Source organism: Gopherus flavomarginatus, chromosome 5 (assembly GCF_025201925.1).
Source record: "Gopherus flavomarginatus isolate rGopFla2 chromosome 5, rGopFla2.mat.asm, whole genome shotgun sequence".
NCBI lineage: Eukaryota > Metazoa > Chordata > Testudines > Testudinidae > Gopherus > Gopherus flavomarginatus.
Window position 1 is genome coordinate 116283433 of NC_066621.1, and position 19814 is coordinate 116303246.

The window sequence follows — 19814 nt, forward strand, 5'->3', positions numbered from 1 at the left end:
TTTACAACAGCTAGGAAGCTGTGACAGCGAAGACTGAGCCTGCACTCACCTCTTCTTCACCTTTACTCTCAGCTAACATGACTGGACTATTTATCACGCAAGCTATTCGACCAGGGAGACACATGAAATTTCACACTAGCTGTTCTTTGTGAGTTTGGGTTTATCATTGATCTAGTGCTCACAAGCATGCATAGGTCTTTAGTTAAGCCAGACAAGTACAAGGTGCAGGTTTCAGACAGCTTAAATATTCAACTGAGATCAACACATTAGTAAAACATTTAACAAAACTGACAGAAAGTTCATTTCAACAGCATTAGCTCTGGCCAAAGCTCTGCCTGTCATTATATAAGCTGGAAACAACCACAACCAGCCACAAGCCCCTGCAGTAAGATCTGCACAGGGAAGATTTATATATTAAAATGAAAGAAAATTTAAAGTACAACCAAGGTGAAACCACTGAGGAAAATGAGTTCAGCTGTATACTTAGATGCTGAAGAGCCAGAACAGTGGAGGGAAGAACAAGCTTGTCCCAGAGTCAAGATGGAACAGGAAGTCCCAGGGCAACAGAGCTTGCAAAGCAGAACTTTATTTCAGCTCTGTCACATGGAAACCTCACCAGTATCTGTTGGGCGAGAGGGGAGAGATGGTATTGTCTGTGGGGTTATAGGGGAACTCGGGCCCTCCCTGCTTGAGCAGGTTAAAACCAAGGGCCTTGTGACTGGCAGGTCAGATACACAGCCTGGGGAATGACACCACCAAGCCTGCTCCGTAGGTCACTTCCTACCACAGCCTCTGCCCCATCTAAAGCCACCACAAGTTGTATTTATGGACTCCCAAGAAGCGTTCTGCCTCACAGCGATGCAGAGGCTCTTTTCCTTCAATCGCAGCCTGTTGTTCCTGGTCTCCATTGGGGCCTCTGGTGACTCAGCAACGGGGGTTACTTCTGACAACGTGGAGCTCCTGAGTTTTCAGCGTAGGACTGCTCCTTTCCTCCTTCTGCCTAGACTTAGCTGGGCTGCTCCCTTTTGATCTTTGCTTCCATTGTGAGCCTGCCCAGCAGGGGGGCTGGGTGGGGCCCCCTGGGCCCAGAACTGCTCTTTAACTCTTGATTCCCCAAGGTGGGGCTTATACACCCCATCACAGTATCCCAGGGCAAGGAAGTCTCATTCATATCTCCATGTATTCCATGCAGAGGAGCATGTGGGATCCCAGACTATTGTGATGAGAGCTCTAACATTCTAAGGACATTGGGGAGAGGCCCTCCATCCTAAGTCCAAGGTCCAAATTCGATAGTGGGGGGGAGAGAAGGGATAATAAGTGCTACAGAAACATCTCAGATACACCAGAAACTCCCTCCCACCCCCAAATAAATAAATTAGGAAACAAAAGGCAGAAACTGATTCACTTTGTACGCTTATCTCTCCAACATGAGAAGCTATCAGTGGTGCTCGAACGAGGGGTGTTGGGGGTGCTGCCGCACCCCTTGGCTTGAATTAGTACAGTAGAACCTCAGAGTTACAAAAATCAGACTCACGAACTGATTGGTCAATCACACCCCCCATTTGGAACCGGAAATACGCAATCAGGCAGCAGCGGAGACAAAAAAAGATAAAATAAAAAATAAAGCCAGCAAATGCAGTATAGTACAGTGTTAAATGTAAACTACTAAAAAAGGGAAAGTTTAAAAAAAAGATTTGACAAGGTAAGAAAACTGTTTCTGTGATTGTTTCATTTAAATTAAGATGATTAAAAGCAGCATTTTTCTTCTGTATTAAGTCAATGTTCTTTCGAAAGTTTACAAAAGAACTATAACATTTTGTTCAGTTATGAACACTTTAGAGTTACGAACAACCTCTATTTCAGAGGTGTTTCTAACTCTGAGGTTCTACTGTAATAACAAACACCAAATACATAGTTTCCATCAGCAGTACCCACACTATAAGAATTGTTTCAGCACTCCTGGAAGCCCCACATTGCCCAAAATGAAATGCCTGCAGTTCTGTAAGCAAAATCAAGTTCCCAGAGTCCTAACTCTTATTCCTAGAACTTTCATGTATATGACTTTATGTAGAAATACACTTTTACCCGTGTATTTACTTTTTCAGCACATAACTCATAATGAAGTTTAAACCAGAATCGTGAAAATGTAGGAAAGTAGTGCTCTCTTGATGCTGAGCTGGTCACACAGAAGTGCAGGCCTTTTTAAAACTATTGATTCTGAATTCGATAGTTCCGTCTTCTGTGATTTTATTGCCAGAATTTTGCAGCATTCTGATGGAATAAAGTGACACAACTTTCTTTGCAAATGTAGATTTAGGGTACAATTCTGGATCTTTAATTTTAAATGCTAGAAGAAAAGGAATAAACTCACAATTATGTTCTAGCAGCCATGTATCAGCCTCTTCTTCCTACAAGGGCTCAAATTTTATTTATTTAGTCCTATCGGGATTTCAATTAATTAGATCAAGATTGCAACAGCAGTCTCATCTACCTATAATTTATTGAATTCTGTCCCAATAGAACCTTCATTTGTTTTTATAAATTTAATGCCTCCTTACAGAGTCCCTTGTTGTGTAAAATGCATGCTTTGTTTTGCTCAGTCTTCCTTGTACTGAGTGCAAATATCAGCATATCTATGGTAACTGGATGAAAATATAGACACAATCTTCTTAAGTGCCACTGGGAAGCTGAACATCAATCCTCCTTTTTCAATTAACCAACCATTATGGTGACAATGGCTGCAGACTTTTTGGACTTCCATAATGTGCCTTAGTGCTCGGCATTATTTCTTTCTCACCAAATGGTAAACAAAGTGTTGAACAACCATGTGTCAAAAGTTTAGGATGAAAGGATTTGTTCTTAGTACAACCATATTTACTGTCAGAACAAATGACAAAAATGTTGTTGACTTATTTTTCAGAGTATTCTGTTGGATGGCATCTTCAGCAACTTGAATAAAATATTCTGTGGTTTTTGTTTCAGATGTAGAATCAATAGCATTAAGCAGGAACATTTTTCCCTGTATGGTTGTTTACTTTTATTAGGTCATTTTCATGTCTGATCAATCACCTTCCATAATATCTGTTCATTCTTTTAGCCCTTCCTTTAAATTTCCTCTCTCCCTGCAATTGTAATATCTAATAGAAGACCTGTCTGTTCCAGAATATTCAATGAGAAGTGCTTCAATCACTTCTTTAAATTGTTCATATTATGCTACACTCTTTAAATTGTTCATTTTCCGCTACATTAAAGGTGATGGTAACGTACAAGAAGGCTTGATACTGAGTCTCAGTTGTTTTTACGGCACAATCACCAACTGATGTTTGCCATTTTTAGGATGTCAAAGAAAAACCAACTGCCTCTCAAAGGAGTTGATATTAAAGTGCTGCTGGAATGCACAGAATAGGGATAAATTGTTACTACAATACTATTAATAAATTGCAGTTACATTTCAATGATGATGGCACCAAAAGTATCTCAACTGCAGGCAGGGCCGGCTCCAGGAACCAGCTTAGCAAGCAGGTGCGTGGGGCGGACATTCTGGAGAGTGGCGGCATGGTCCAGGAATTCGGCGGCAATTCGGCAGAGGGTCCTTCACTCCTGCTCGGAGTGAAGGACCTCCCGCTGATTGCCACAGATTGCGATCGCTTTTTTTTTTTTTCTTTTGCTGATTAGGGCAGCAAAACCTCTGGAGCCAGCCCTGATTGCAGGCCCAGCAACCTCAATATTCTACTCTCCTGCTGACTCCTATAGACAAAGTTTCATTCGATGATGTATTTAGTCTTGAAGAAATTGATCTTTTCACATGAGCAAGAATTCTTTGTATATTGTTATTTACAACTTTTTAAATAACATTTACTTTTTACCTTATAAGAATTTAATCATTTCAGTAAAATCAATAACGTGCTTTCTACCACTTCAACTTCAGGTATGTTGAGTAAGAAATTCATATACTGGTATTTGGTAATGAACAGACACTTGTCATCTGTCTGCAATATTGACCACATCTAGTCAGAATGACAAACATCTAGTGAATTCAACACTGTAATCTAAAGACTGGAAAAAAAAAAAAATCAGATGAACTAGCCAGCTCTACTTTTGTTTGACAGAATCTAGAACGTTCTAGATTCTGGAACGTTCTAGATTCTGGCAAACTAAGCCTCCTCAGACAGTTTAGAGCTCCACTTACTCCCATTTTTAATACCCAATAGCAGTTTTTTCCACCTCACTCTTCTGTCTTTATTATTTGTATTACCAATAGTGTCTAGGAGCCCTAATCTTGGATCAGGACCCCATTGTCCAAGGCACTGTACAAACGCAGCACACAAAGACCGCAGTCAAGTGTTTTATAGGCATGATGGCAAAGGAGGTTTTAAGGACGGATTTGAAGAAGAACAATTAAATATATTTGCAGAGGTTTATGGGGAGCTTCTCCCAAGCATGGGGCAACATGGAAGAAAGCATGAAGGTGCTTGTTTGAATATTTAATAAGGGGGTGATGGAGGCTGGCATCATGGGAGTTGACCTTTTGATAAAGAACAAGAAATGACAGGTAGGATGGCGATAGGCCATGAAAAGCCTTGAAATTAAGACAAGTAGCTTTTGCTTGATGTGATAGAGAAGGAGGGAACAGTGGAGGGATGCGAAGAAAGGGGTAGCATGGTCAAAGTGACGTGCTAGAAGAACCATCTTTGCAGCAACATTCTGAATGGATATGAATGGAGTAAGAATGCATTTGTCAAGGCCAGAGAAAAGGATAGTGCATAAGGCCCCACTTAACTGGCGATATTGCAGAAATTGCTGATTCTGCAATATTAGGCTTCCACTGCAATTTGACAGCAGGAGCCCCGCTGTGCATGGCAATGACAGTGGGAGCCCCGGGAGCCCCAGGTCTCAGATCTCAGCCCCAGACAACGGGAGCCCCACTCTCAGACCCGTGCCCTGGCTCTCAGCCTCAGGCAGCTGACAGTGGGAGCCCCCGCTCTCAGCTCCTGGCTGACAGCAGAAAATCAAGGAAAAGTAATAATGAACTTTATTACTGCAAATAATAAGGTCCATTATTTCAGCCATGTTTAACTTGAGCTAACAGACATCCATGAGAAGAGATCAGAGAGACAGGCCAATATTTTAGTTTGAACAGAGGGATACAGGTCTGGAGTAGAGAAGCAGATCTGTGAGCCACCTGTATAGAGATGGTAGTTGAATCTGTGTTTGCAGATGAGATTATCCAGAGATAAGGTGCAGAGGAAGAAGAAAAGGGACCAAGGACAGCTCTGTGGAACTGCCACAGAAAGGTGAAGAGTGGATGAGGAGGATGCTCTGAAGAGAACATTGAAGGAGTGATTAGAGAGGCGGGAGAACCAGGAGAGGACAGAGTCCCAGAAACCAAGGGAGGACAAGACTTAAAGAAGAGCAGCATGGTCAACTGTATCAAAGGAGGCTGACAAATCAGTGAGGATGGAGTACTGGTTCTGAGATCTGAATAAGAAGAGGTTATTAGAGATTTTGGTGAGAACAGTTTCAGTTGAATGATAGAGGAAGCCAGAATGGAGAGAAGTGGATGGTTTGCAGAGAGAGTCAAAGGGCTAAAAGGCAGCTCAGATTCTACGCATGAAATTTAGTTAAGTTGGAGAAGTAGGGTTGTTAACTGGGAAGACGGCAGAATTGAAGAAGACAGAAGGAATTTCTAATGGAGGAAGTCAATCTGGTCATGGGATTTCTACCAGAGATGCTCAGCAGCGTGAGAGCTGGATCAGAGGAAACAGACTTAGGGGGTGAGCCAGGGTCATGGGTTGGCAGGGCAGACCTCGCAATGGGACAGAGGGGTGGGGAGTAGATGATAGCAACATGAAGAGGGAGAGGAGAGTCAGATGCAGTGTTATTCAAAGGAAGAGAAAGAGTGAGAAGGAAGATATAGCGGTTGGAAATAGCAATCAGAAAGAAGCCCAACATATTCTGATCCTGGGAAATCAGTGTAAGAAAAGGAGAGGCCTCGGTAAGATGGGGCAGCTGCAGAAGCAGTGTCAAAGGGATCCAAGTCTCTGTGAGAACTAGGAACTGGACAGTGCAAAATATGAAGAGGTTATGGATGCTAAGGTCATTTTAGAAGTGGAGTGGGCATTCCACCCATTCCTCTTTCCCTAGGCCAGGGATAGGCAACCTATGGCACATGTGTCAAAGGCGGCACATGAGCTGATTATCAGTGGCTCTCACACTGCCTGGGTCCTGGCCACCGGTCCACAGGACTCTGCATTTTAATTTAATATGAAACTTCTTAAACATTTTAAAAAACCTTATTTACTTTACATCCAACAATAGTTTAGTTATATATTATAGACTTATATAAAGAGACCTTCTAAAAATGTTAAAATGTATTACCGGCACACGAAACCTTAAACTAGAGTGAATAAATGAAGACTCGGCACACCACTTCTGAAAAGTTGCCGATCCCTGCCCTAGGCCATTCTATAACTCACCGTTTCCTAATAGACCTAAGAAGAACACTGACATTCTCATAATTTCTCTTTTAACTTTTTCAAATAGTTAGCTTTCATTCACAGATTGACGTTAGAGCAAAACATTTCCAGTGTCAAAAAGCTTTCAAACATGCATTATGTTCCTGTAAATATTTCAAAACAATGAAGAAATTGGGGGGAAAAACTATTTTTTTCCACAACCTTGGATGATACCAGAGGCAAATATGGGCATAGAGAGTAAGGGGATTGGTGGGGAAGAGCAAGGAGAAGGAGGAGGATAGGTAGTTGTGTGGAGGGCTGAGGTGGATGAAGATATGAAGATGGGTTTTTTGGGGGCGAGGAGATAACAGTGATCTGTGTAGGCAACAAGGAATTTATGGTGATGGGGGGGCAGCAGATCTTTGTGGGCAGGGCAAGAACTGGGCAAATGAGTTGGGAGCAAGAATAAGTAAGAGGACGAGTATGAGGAGCAGAAGTTTTAAATGAAGGAAGCAGATGCGTCTCCATCGGGTAGACAGTGGGTATGGGAAAAACAAAGCGAGCTGTGGAGGTCAAGGATGGAGCGGGTAGGGGGAGCAGGAGAAGATCTGACAGAAGGAGGCAATGGGTACAGGGCGAGTAGAAGGTCTCTGGATGGCGCAGGGTGTGTGTGCAGTGGAAGGGTGAGGGAAGCGAGAACTGGCGGGGTCTATGGGGAGCGAGGGTCTCGGGAAGGGGGGAGAGCCGGGCTGGATCTCTGCGGGGGGCGAAGGGAGCCGGGGTCTCTGTGCAGGAGCCAGGCTGGCTCGGGGTCCGCGCGGGGTCTCACTCTCCCCGCCCGCTCCCGGGGTCTGCACTCACCGCCTCGCCGGTGCGCTCGGAACCCCACATCTCGCCGGTGCCGCGTGTCACATCAGCGCACTTGACATCACGGTCGCATACTTATCTCGTCACTAGTCCCCGCCTTCTAGTCTCCATAGCAACAGGTCGCCGCGAGCTCCTGTCACAAAGATTCCGTAGAGACGGATCCGTGCTGGGAATCGACGCCCGTAACTTCCCGCCGGGGCCAAGATGCGGAAGGGGAAAGGCGCGAAGCGGCGGAGGTAACTGGCAAGCGAGGGAAGTGGAGAGATGAGGGGGCAGGAAACCAGGGTAACGGGGGAATGGAGGGGGAGGGGTGGGGTGAGGGAATAGGGAGATAATGGGGCAGGTAACCAGGCAATGGGGGAGGGGAGGGCAGAGGGAGTCCTTAGCCGTGGGGTCCCAGCGGGGTGGGAATTCCAGGGGCCTCGTACCCACGTGCCTCAGCTTTTCCTCACAGGGCGAGGAAGGGGGCCAAGGCTGAATCGAAGGTGGATAAGGAGTCTGAGGCTGAGCGGGCCAAGGCCAGTGCAGCGCTATGGGAAGCCCGGTTAGAGGTGACCGAGATCTCCCGGTCCGAGTATCGCGAGGCTGCCCGTGTGCTGGCCAGGAACAACGAGGAGCTGACATGGCAGCAGCACTGTCTGGAGAAGGACACAGTCGAGGTGATCAGCTTTCTCAAGAAGCAGGATGTGGAGAAAGAAGAGCAGGTGTGTGCAGAGAACCAAGGAATCTGTCCACCACTCCCTGCACCCCTCCGAGCATCCACACCAAAGGTGGCAGTGTAGCAGCCTGCAGGCCCACGGATGTCTTAATAGCAGGTTTAGAGGGAGATGCAGACTGTCCACAATGTCACCAGCAAATGTGAGGTGACCACAGGACCTGCTGCTCATGGTGCACATGCAGCTCCTAATGCAGCATAGGAGCCTTTTGAAGTAGCTGATAGAACAAATCCAAAGTAGCTCACAGGTAGTATCATCTTCTGTATACCACAGATATTCTGCACATGCTCCAGGCAGCTCTGATGAGCATTGTGGGAAAGGTGCAACAATCTGCCAGTTGCACTGTGCTTTCGGCAGATGCTGTAGGCAGACAGGGTGAGCTGAGCACATCCAAAACAGGATGCTTGGCATGGATGATGTGCATCTTTGCTGTTTTCACTGGAACATTTTCACTGGAGGAAGCTGCAGTTTTCTAGTTTGGAAATATGGACAAGTTTCCTAGTGAAAGTGTAACTGGATCCAGAATTGCCCAAATATTAAAGCAGTTGTACAGTGTTAATGAGTTATCTTTCTTGCATTAGACCACCTTTGGCAGGACCAGCAATAGTCTGCCTCTTCTGACACCTGCAGGCCGTATTTTAAATATGTGAAGTCAAAGCTAGATGCTCATTTGCTCCTGAGACCAGGAGTGTTTTTACAACATTTGTGTAACTTTGTTCTGAGTTTCTCCAACATCAGTCACAGTGATTGGGTGTTTTATGCTCCCCTGTTGACACTTATAAGGGTTTCTTCAATAAGAGAGAGTGGGCAGATCTAAGAGTTCAACTCCAAACATACAGTACAAGAAGTGGGGGACCGATTCTGGGGTCCTATTGTGGCCCCATATGCTGCTCTAGTGGCATAATGAGGGCTGCAGTGGCCTATGAGGAATTCTGCCAACACAATCAGTGTAGGGTCAGCGTACACAGCCTCCCCGCCCCAGGCCCCACTTAAATCCTATAAATGAGAGCCCTTTTCTGTGTTGCTGTAGCTTTCTTGATGTGATCCCATAAAGAGGCTTGAGGAGGGTTAAACAAATGGGGCAGAGTTTTCCCCATGATGATGGCTTCTCTATTTTCATCTTGTGCAGATTGCAAAACTGAAGCAACAGCTGGCAGATTTGAAGCAGCAGGCCCAAGAAGAGAATGAGAAAGTGGTGAGTGAACTTTTCTCTTTTCCCTCAGAACGAGGCCTTCACAGCAGGCTGAGCAGTGGTTTTGGTTATAGTAAGATGAGCATGTTAGAAAGAGTTGAGATGCAGTAAAGGTTTTGAGGTAAACCGCTGGCATGAGGAAAAAACCTGCAAAAGAGAAGTGGGGTGGGGACTATACAAGGCCTTTTTAGCTGTGCGTGTGGTTTGCTATCTCAGATACCAGTAATAATACCTATAGATAAGGTGTGGGCAGAGATACAACAGAAACATGTCTAATTTTCAGACTACAGAAGTCTGCTATTCCCCACCCTTAAGCAATAAATTGTATTAAGTAGGCTCTTCAAGGACCTCTTGCCCATCCATCCCTAAAAATTAACAAGGAACAGAACAGACTGAGAATTGACATATTATTAAAAGATAGCTCTAAACATAATATTTCTTTCTAGGCTTCCTCTTTTGCTGGTAGTTTGATTCTATCCAACTTGTTGCCTTTCCTTCTAGTGATAAGTCTAATTAATTGAGTGATTTTTTAAAATTCTGCACATCAAAGTTATTAATTTGCATTGGCTGTCCATTTCCTGCAGTGATATTGTTGAATGGTTGTGACTTGTTCCCTTCTTGATTATAATTTCTGATTTCCAGGCAGAACATTATTCTGCGCAGTTGAAGGATCTGGAGGAGAAATTCAGCAAAAAAGCCAGAGAAATTGGCTTAATTCAGTTGGAACTGAAAACAATAAAAGAATTTCGCAAGAAGAAAGCACATATGGAGAAGGAACTGGAAGATGTAAGTTTGTGATGTGTTAATTTTGGATGTTTTAATGGCCTGAAAGCAATACTAACACAATCTAATTTAAAACTGTTAATTGAATGTGGTAAACTGTACTGGTACTAACTACATGCTCTACAGGACTTTGTCTGCAATGATTTATATGAGAAGTCATACCGCCACCTTTATGGCATGGTGAGTGACTGATATGGAAAGAATATTAGATGCACCTGGCTGATTTATTAGACTGTTTACTAAAACCAGGGCTGTGAGTGTAGAAAGCACTATATTGGTCAGACTTATATGTTCCTGAACTAGCATATAGTTTGGGGGAGACCATTTAAAGTCAGCATTATTTGACCTAAAAAGAATCAGTATGTTTTTTGAACTTGGCTGGTTAGTACAGGAATAATTTCCAACTTCAGCAGGTGGTGGCTTCTTCAATTGCTTCTGCCTCCAGCACAAAAAACGGACAGATTGCTACTAAAAGGTCTATTCTAGCCTCATTACTGAGGACAAATACAACAAATGTTCCATCTACAAATGTCTTGAGAAAAGTATAGGGCCAAATCCAAGCCCTATAATAAAGTATCTAGTATTTGTAGTGATTGTTATCCATAGATCTCAAAGCTGTTTACAGAGGTGAGTTTGGATTGCTAACATTTGACTTATACCCTTCTGCACTAGGCCAGGATTGCAGGGCCTGGGATCTAGTCAGTTTATATACCAGAAGGGGCTTATGGCTCCTTTAAGAATATGTACAGAAGACCTAGTACTTGGGCTATAAGTACCATAGGGTTTATAAATGATAACATGATTTCTCAATACCCAGTTCAATAGGCAAATGGAATGCAGTGACTGCCTTATCTCTTGACACAAGTAAGTCACTTAGATTGTAAACTATTTAGGGCAGAGACTATCATTTGCTATGTGTCTGTATAGTGCCTCGCACAATGGAACCCTGATCCATGATTTGGTGCCACAGTAATAAATAATTTTTTAGGCGTAAGGTATGAAATACACCTTTCTACAGAATTTTCTCAAAGAAATTCGAGTACCAGGTTTTGGATAGCACAGATGACTAAATGAGTAGAAAGAATGTAACTAGCTGTGTGAGACTGGGGAGAGTTTTACAAGGGCAGACAGTTTCTCCAGACAGTTTCATCTACACTTTTATCTAAAAGGCTGAAATACATCACCATTGTTAAAGTGATTTTTTTTTAAATCATAGATAAAAGAGAATATGAGAATCTCAAACAGGGAACATCAGGAGACTCTTGGAAGGCTGGAGAATAGGTTCATTGAAGAAAAGGTACAGTGTCTTACGAAGGATTTAGGAATCTCATATTAGAACAATGCGACTTTCTCTAATGTGGCAATTGGGTGCAGCTTTCCAGGGAAAGTCACAGGAGCATCAAGATCCCTGATGGGCCATATAATTGCTCCATCCCCACTCCCAAAGGGAAGTTGTTTCAGTGCCCCCAAGGGGGGCATATCACTGCTCACTCCCTCTGTTCCTCTAGGATACAGGGTTGTATCAGTGGCCAGTTCAATCCCATGTATGTGATTTTAGAAAAACGCTTTGAGTCTAATTTTATCTTTAGTATCACATAGTCTCAGTCTGTATTTAAACAGCCTTTTCTCCCCTTCAGCAACTACTAGAAAGAGAGGCTGAGAAGAAGATAGTAATGCTGGCAGAGAGAGCCCACCATGAGGCCATTGTGTAAGCCATTTGCGTTATCTGTTCCCCAGTTACAATGAGGAGTCAGGAAGCCACTGTAACTCTTGGTCTTACAAATAACTGCCAGGCAGCCAACACTACTATACACAACAGGGACCCTTTGTGGTAAAATGGGTAAGGGCCTTTGGCTGCATCTATATTACTTTCACACTTCAAATGCAGGCACCATCACCATCCGGACATCTCTACCATCAGACTAATTTCGGCTCCAGTCCAGATACTGAGGCAATGCTGTCTCAGTGACACTTCTATGATCCCCCATCTTCTGGTCCAGCCCTGGTGCTGGAAGCAAAGCAGTCTCAGTGACAGTCCTATAAACGAATACTCTCACTCTGAAATTAGGGTATTGATTTTAATATAGGAAGACCCAAAAGGCTGAGATGTCACCTCTTGTGTTTTTGTTTCGCCTTCTCCAGGCAGTTAGACAGCACTGGGAGAGCAGTGTTTAAGGAGAACGTTCGTCTTCAGGAGGCTCTTGCTTATCACCTGAAGGAGACAGAGGAGCTAAAAAAAATCAAGCAACAGCTAGAAGAGGACAAAGCTTTTCTTTTGCAGGAGAAGGTTCCTGCTCTGATTTCTAATTCTATTTCATTCTTCCCTAGGAAGGGGCCCTTGAAATCCAAATTCTGGATACAGATGCAAGTTCATTGGGAGTAGTGCCTTTCCAAGTCTGACCCATCCACAATTTACAGGATTTTGGAGCTATCTTAAGAAACATGAGGCTCTTATTCTGTTCTTTTAATTGTAGAGGAGAAAATAGAAAATATTTTCTATAGTGCCCCTCTAAGAGGAGTTCAGTGTGTACAATGGAGAGTGCGCAGATCAGACACTCTTCAGCTTGCTTCTCTTGCAGGCAGAGCCCTGACCCAGATTACTACTCGCACTCCAGCATGGAAGTGCTGGAGTATCTATCAGTCTGATGTAACCTATGTGCTATTATTGTTGAAACAGTTCTGAGGTTCAGGGTGACCAAGATAAGAGTCCAAATCATTTTCTCTTGTCTTTTAGGAAACCAATGAGAGTTTGGTTCAGGAAAAGGTCCGGCAAATCACTCTGCAAAAAGCACAGATCCAAGCACTGCAGCACAAGGTGGAGAGACTGGAGATGGCACTAGGTCATATGACCCAAGAATTTGAAACAGAAATTCAGAAGACACGGCATCATGCTTTAGTTCAAAACCAGGCAGGCATGGTAGAGATCAACAAGCTGCAGCAGCTGCTGGAGATGAAGGATCGGGAGATGAATCGAGTGAAGAAATTGGCCAGGAACATCCTGGATGAGAGGAGTGAGGTAGAGAGTTTCTTCTTAGAAGCTTTGGACCAGGTGAAGCGTGAGATCGTGTCCAGCAGGAAGTGCTACAAGCAGGTGGCCCAAGCTGCCTTTCAGAAGAAAATGATGGAGGCATTTGCAGGGAAGGAAGAGTACCCCAAAATCAGAACATTTAACAGCAATGCTCACAGCACAAATAGTGTGTACAAGGACCTGCAGGAGGCAGAGAAATGGTACGTGTAATTAAACAGGAGATGTTTTAGTGTCCATCTCCCTGGCTCATAGGAATGAAACCTCAGTCTTAAAAGTCCCTGTGCAGTAACAATACCCAAATTAGTAATCTCTGTGGAGGCTGCTGTGATGGGAGGGGAGGAGAGGGGAGGAAAGAAGTTCAGCACTGGAGGGGAGACTGCAGACCCAACTGTTCAGGGTAGGGAGCAGAGCCGCCCAGAGAATTCAGGGTGCTTGGGACAAAGCAATTTGAGGGGCCCCTTCCATAAAAAAAAGTTGCAAAACTATAGAATATTATATACTCAAGGAGGGCCCCAGCAGGGCCTGGGGCAAATTGCCCCATTTCCACCCCCCCGCCCTGCCCCGCGGGCGGCCCTGGTAGGGAGCTTCAGGACTGACTGCTGCTTCAGACCTAGCAGAACACAATAGAAGAGACAAGATTAACACTGAAACCTAAAAATGACAATTAAATGCCAACATTTATTTCATTGCTGATTATTTTAATGTATTTTTCTTGCAACCTCTGTCTCCCTTGCCTCCCTTTGGGCCAAAAGCCTCAGTTGCACACCTCCCTTGACATCTTCTCTAAGCAGTTCTTCATTGTCAATACAAAAATCTGTGGCACAATGAAAACTGAAAAAGGGGCAACTGTATAAAATAAATGTAATATAATATCAAAATCAATAACACAGGGGCTACTGTACTGATTGTTTTATACCTTTTAAAATCAATAAAAGCCTCTGGTTTTAAAATTTATCTGAAGATGCCACAAAATTTCCAGAATGTCCATCAGACTGCAGCAGAATCTTAAGTACTTTGCCACAGAATTTAGGTCCAATTTTGTGCAGACTACATGGGGCCTTTCTTAGAGGTAAAAGCTCTATATTTTATTCTTGATTAAAACGTGGAATTTAAAAAGGTGGGGAAGATTCATCAAGGTGTATAGTCCATCTCCTGCCAATGCAGGATTATTTTCTGCTTACAAATCATTGACCAGCTGAATGAAACTTAGGAAATTCAGAGCTATGATTGAAAATCCTTTCCGTGCCTACTGTTCAGAAAGAGGGAGATTTTATGCTGGATGGTAAGAGTTTTGTTTGGTCTTATTCTCCTACTATATTGACCTGCTCACTGATGTTTTTCAGGACAAATATCCAGCAAGGGAAGGTGGATATTGGCCAGTTGACATGGGAGCAGAAGGAATGTGTTCTGAGGTTACTCTTTGCAAGAATGAATGGCCGGGAGCGACGGTAATGCTCTGTTTCTATGGTAGTAGATGGACACAGGGCTCTTCCTGTTGTGGAATCCAGGGTGATTGCTTGGATTCCCCCATTCTGGAGCTAATGCTGAACCTGTCCTGAGCACTAATTGTGCAGGCTGAGGGAAAGATATTCCAGCTCAATTTGGAGAAGGGAATTTTAGCTAATTTTAGTCTGACTCTAGGTTGAGCTACTAGGTCTTCATGTGTAGTTTAGGATACCTCTGAAGAGGAAGAAAAGTAGCTGTAGTAGTGAAGAGGACAGAGAGGCGTCCTAGAGTCTAGACCAATGAAATGGGATTAATTTTACTCACAGTGCTTAACTGATTCCTGCTTATCTTTAGCAAGTGAACATAAAGAGATAATTTATCCAGTTAATGACAGAAGAGTCCCATAAACAGAATGAAATCTGTGCTTTGTCTGTGGCAAAGGTAAAGAATTTGTCCAATCATAAAAAAAGTTAAAAATGTGTTGAAATTTTCACAAACTGGCCATTAAAATTGTACTCACAATATAGCTCATGTTGCTACTTGCATGCAGAATTTGTGAAAGTAGCTTTGGAAGTCTCTTTGAAAACTTGATTTACAAACTGGAAACTGAAAGATTAAGCAACATAAATCATGCTTGCATGTATTAAAGAATACATAGGAGATCTCAAATACTAATCTAAAATGCTATATGTGCAATGTGGGAGTGTAAAGGTTGAGGTGGGAATAGTAACTCTTACACTTTGTGTGTTTGTTTGAAATTCTGAGCCTTAGTATTACATTAATGGAAGTTTTTACCATTTTGTTTCATTTTTACAATAGAGATTAAAAACATATATCTAACTATATACAATATATAAAAACATTCCTGTGTGTGCATGGTAACTAAAAAGTGACACTGATCATTGTCCAAGCTGAGAGGGAAACTCATGACAAAAAAATGCTCCAACAAACAGCATTAGTGGGAATACAGTTGGATGCTATATTAGAAATGTGTTCACTTTTAATAATCATACATATAGCAGTTTTGTAGGGTCATGTCCAAATTAATGTATTTCATTTAGGGAAAACACTATGTTCTACTCACTTTTCATGCTTTGCTCACAAACTGGAATTGGAAGACCAATCTGTCATTTAAACTTCATTTTCTGTTTTCAACTAAGATCAGCTTAATAGTAGATATATCATCTGCTAGGGGAGTCTGTCTGTTCTCTGTGAATCAGAAGGGGAATGGATTTGATGAGCTAATCACTGAGTCATGGTCAATGAAGTTAGAAATTGAATTAATGTCCAGAGTGGCTAAATAGGGGGGATAATCTAGGCTCTATAAATAAAGAGTTGGAACAGCCATCCCCTGTTAGAACTGAGTGGCAGAGCAGAAACTTGCTGTACTTTATCCCTGAACTCTGCATTTCTGTCTCTCTCTCAGTCACGCCTTACTGTGGCAGGAAAACTTTAGCAGCAAAACACAAGTTCCATTGTCTAGATTAAAGTACACCTAGCACTAGACTAGCACTTCTGGCTGCTATTCATTTTCCCTTATATAGTGAGGAAGAGAGATAGGTATGGCATAGAGAGAAGCCTCTTAGTACACGTTACACTTAATCCATATTTCTCCTGCCTTTGTTTCCTCCTCACAGGAAAGGCAAACATGTTTTGGTCCCTTCAGCTCCAGCTGCTGTTACTCCTAGTTCTGAAGAAAGAAACAAAACTAGGTAAGATATTATATTTTTTATAGCACTCTGTCTAGGTACTCTGCAGCTTCTATTAACACAACACCCAAGCACCTCCAACATATTTAAAAACAGAAATATTATCATCTTTCCCAGCATGAAAGAGAAATACTTTGCTTAGTCTGAAGGTTTTTGTTTGCTTGTTTGTGCTGGTGTGACTGCATGTGAACACGTTTGAGGGAAAATTTAAGTTGAAATGATTAATTTTGCTTTTGAGTTCTGAATGTGTAGTCTCTAGTCATTCCTATCTCTTCTGTTTGTGAGTTCCAGACTCTTGGTCCAGCAGCTCCATTCTGTCTTCTGCACTCAGAAGCTTCCCCTTTACTAGTCAACAGCTTCATTATTCTTGGACAACACATAGTTATTGTGAGAGGTCATGTTTGCACAGGGAGAGGCAATTACTCAGATAGCACAGAGAGCTTTGAGTATCAGTAGAAAGGCCTTGAGTTAGATTCTCCATTCAGGAGAGAGTTATTGAAGAGTGGAATCCCAAGATTAAGTGTTCATTGACCTGTGCTGCTAAACAGATGGATTTCTGTGATCTGTACCAGTTAATGCTTTTTCAGAGTGTGTGAACTTGTTCCTACATATAATGAATAGCAGCTAGCAAGGCTGGAGGTTACAGATGCCTAGTCTGTGTGTGATGGGATGGGATTTAATCTTCTGCCTGGCTTGAACGACACTTTAGTCCATTCTTCCTGCTATATTGGTGAAAGCACCTCATGGCAGGTGTTTTATTTAAATATAGACACCCTATCTCTCTAATGTTCTAGGCACACAAAGGCCATTCTTCCTCTCTCTTCCTCAGTTCAGCTATCACTGCCTGGATAGCAGAAATAGGAATCAGTCCTATTTATGTCCGGAGCCTGGTTTTTGTAGGTGCAGGCTCTGATACAACCACACACCTAGTTGAATTGTTATTCTCCAAGGCATGGGGTATATTACATTATCATATGGCATAAGCGTGGGTATATGGTGCATTGTCACTAAATGCTGCAAGTGTGCCAGATGTTGTGGAGATAGTTCCAGGGAACTGTATGTGCTTACAATCTAATATTGGCATACACACAATGACCAGATAAAATTCACAAATAGGAGCACTGACTTATTTCCTGTAGGGCAAGACCCCTAGGACTTTGAAGGAGACTGAGTGGTTCTTTGGCATAAAGAGGGGCGTGAGTTCCAAGTGTGAGGACTGGCATGGGAGAGGGCACAAAAAAGAGTAGGAGTCAGCAAATGAGCCAGTTAAGCAGGTGACTTGGCAGGAGTATAGGCAGCAACACTTCTCCTTTCCCAGCCAGTTGTTTCATCAGCCTGCTGAATGTTGTCATTTAGTCTATGCCCCAGGAGTGGACAGTCATGGCTCTCTCTTTACTAGGTTTGTGAAACCCCCAGCACATTGGGGCCCCAAGCAGGGGAGCCTTTAAGCACAACTATAATTCAAATAATAAAAAGAATAGGGATGAAAGCAGGAGTACAGGTGGAGGATTGGAGGAGAATCTTACACAGGATCTGGAATGTTAAAAAAAATAGTGAAAAGAGCTCAGTGCATTTACTGTTTATATTGCAATAGCACCTAGATGCTTCATTCAGAAATGAGGCCTGTTGGGCTGGGCACTGTACAAACAGATAGAAAAAACAATGAGTAGCTTGAGTTTAAAATGGAGGTTAAGAAAAGACTCAAAGTCAGGGCAACAGCGATCAGAGAAGGCAAATACATGATCCAATGCTAGGCTCAACTTGATCTGACAAAATTAATTTTTTTTTAAACTTCTATTTTTCCTCTGTGATTTTGTTTAAAACCTTCACCTATTTCCTTTTTAATTTAAAAATTGTCTACTTTTAAAAATATTTAAACCCATTCCCTTGAATGCAAGTGAGGATTTTAGAGATGGCATTTGGTGTAGAGCAGCACAGTGGAAAAAGTGAGATGGGCAGTTGTAGTAGAGTCTCAAGAGTTGCAGACACCTCAAGAATGGAGGTTGTTCATAACTCTGAACAAGATGGTATGGGTTCCTCTTCAGGGTGGACTGCTTGGAGTAGGGGCTCACAGCTGTGCCTGCGAATCTCAGTCTTCACCTACCTGTAAGTGGCTGCCTAGGGAGTTGGGACAGGCAGCTGGTTCTAGCCCCTTGGCTGCAAAGGTGATGAGTGAGGCACCCTGGGGCACTTCTGCATCAGTGGGCGCACAGTGCCGGCTGTGGCCCTTTAAAACTGAGCTGCTTCTCTAGAGCGCAGCACACAGGCAGGAGCTCGGGCACTATCTCAAGTAGCTCACATTCCAGAAACAGCTCAGTTAACTTCTTTCCTGGGTTGGACTGAGCTTTCAAGATTGCAGGGGAAGGACAGCACCCCTGGCTTACAGGAAAGTGGGGAGCTGCTCCTATTCTGCCTGTGAACCTCAGCATCTTCACCTCCTGCCTGTAAGTGGCTGCCTCCCTTGTGGCAAGTAAGAGGTAGTGGTGGGGACAGGCAGCCAGATGTGCTTACCTTTAAGATGCGATACAGCCAGAATACAGTATTTGCTGGGTTTAGGGGGGGTTTGCTGGGAGGTAAGGGAAAATAAGGGGGTTGTTTCTGCTGGTGCCTTTTTGCTTACTTCTAGTTCCACATGGTGTCTAGTCAGTTTGAAACTCTGGTGTTCATATCTTGAGTTTCTACTGTATTCAAGGCAAGAGGTAACCTTGATGTTAACAAGGATGTTCTTGGCATGGGAAAGGATGGATTTTTAGAGTTTGTAAAGGAAGGAGCTGACAGGATTTGGTAAGAGCCTGAAGAAGGTGGGAGAAGAGAGGAGCCTGATTGATAAGGGAAGAAAATGGAGATTTGAAAGCATAAGCTTATATCTTATTAGAGGTTACTGTTTAGCCACTTCCCTCTTCACCATGTCTGGGTGAACAGCAGCATGTTATTATTGATCCATCTGCAATGCTACCTTTGCAGCACTGAAAACATTGCTCCCAGCCTGACCTTCATCACGCAGCAAGTCCTAGTATCAGAGCCCTCTTCTCATGGATCAATCCTTCCAGATATTGAGATAGTAACGTCACAAACAGCAGAGTAAGGTGGCTGTAGACTCTGACTGAACAAGAGGCAATAATCATCATTACCTTACGTCATCTGCACCTTTTCTTCTGGGACGCTTGTGTAAGTGGAATGATGCCACAGCTGTGAAATCATTAATGTCCCCATTTTATCATGGTGTTGGTTTGGCTTTCATTTGAAACCAGCCTGAAAGGGGACTGTAAATTAATTTTATAAACATGTGTTTAAGATTTTTTCCTCAAAAATTAAAAAAATATTTTTTCTTCCCCTGGCTCAAGTTCTGTAGGTGGGTGAGGTTTCCCCAGCTGCCCAATGGAATCTGGGCTGGAGGCTGGGATGGCACTGCATTCTGATGACACTCTCTTTCTGCTCTAGAGTAAAAGTGTTTTTTATAAGGATAAAGAGCATTTGGAATGAAGTGATATGTACGTGGAACCAGCAAAAGTCTTCCTGGCAGAAGTGAGCTCTGTGTAAAAGGAGGTGGCAACTTGGATCCAAGCATCTTTAGTAATAGGATCAATGGTGCAGCTGACCCCAAGAGGCAAATTAACA

At 43.1% G+C, this 19814-nt stretch overlaps 1 protein-coding gene across 1 annotated transcript; it reads left to right on the forward strand.

Moving 5' to 3' along the window:
• Positions 1-7445: 7445 nt before the first annotated feature.
• On the forward strand, positions 7446-19527 carry BBOF1 (basal body orientation factor 1). Its single transcript, XM_050955730.1, has 11 exons — positions 7446-7558; positions 7777-8026; positions 9168-9233; positions 9873-10016; positions 11230-11310; positions 11651-11721; positions 12156-12300; positions 12748-13241; positions 14385-14489; positions 16125-16199; positions 19161-19527. Exons 1-11 carry the CDS (start codon positions 7527-7529, stop codon positions 19279-19281), a joined length of 1584 nt encoding a protein of 527 aa, XP_050811687.1. The 5' UTR covers positions 7446-7526; the 3' UTR covers positions 19282-19527.
• The last annotated feature ends 287 nt before the right edge of the window (positions 19528-19814 follow it).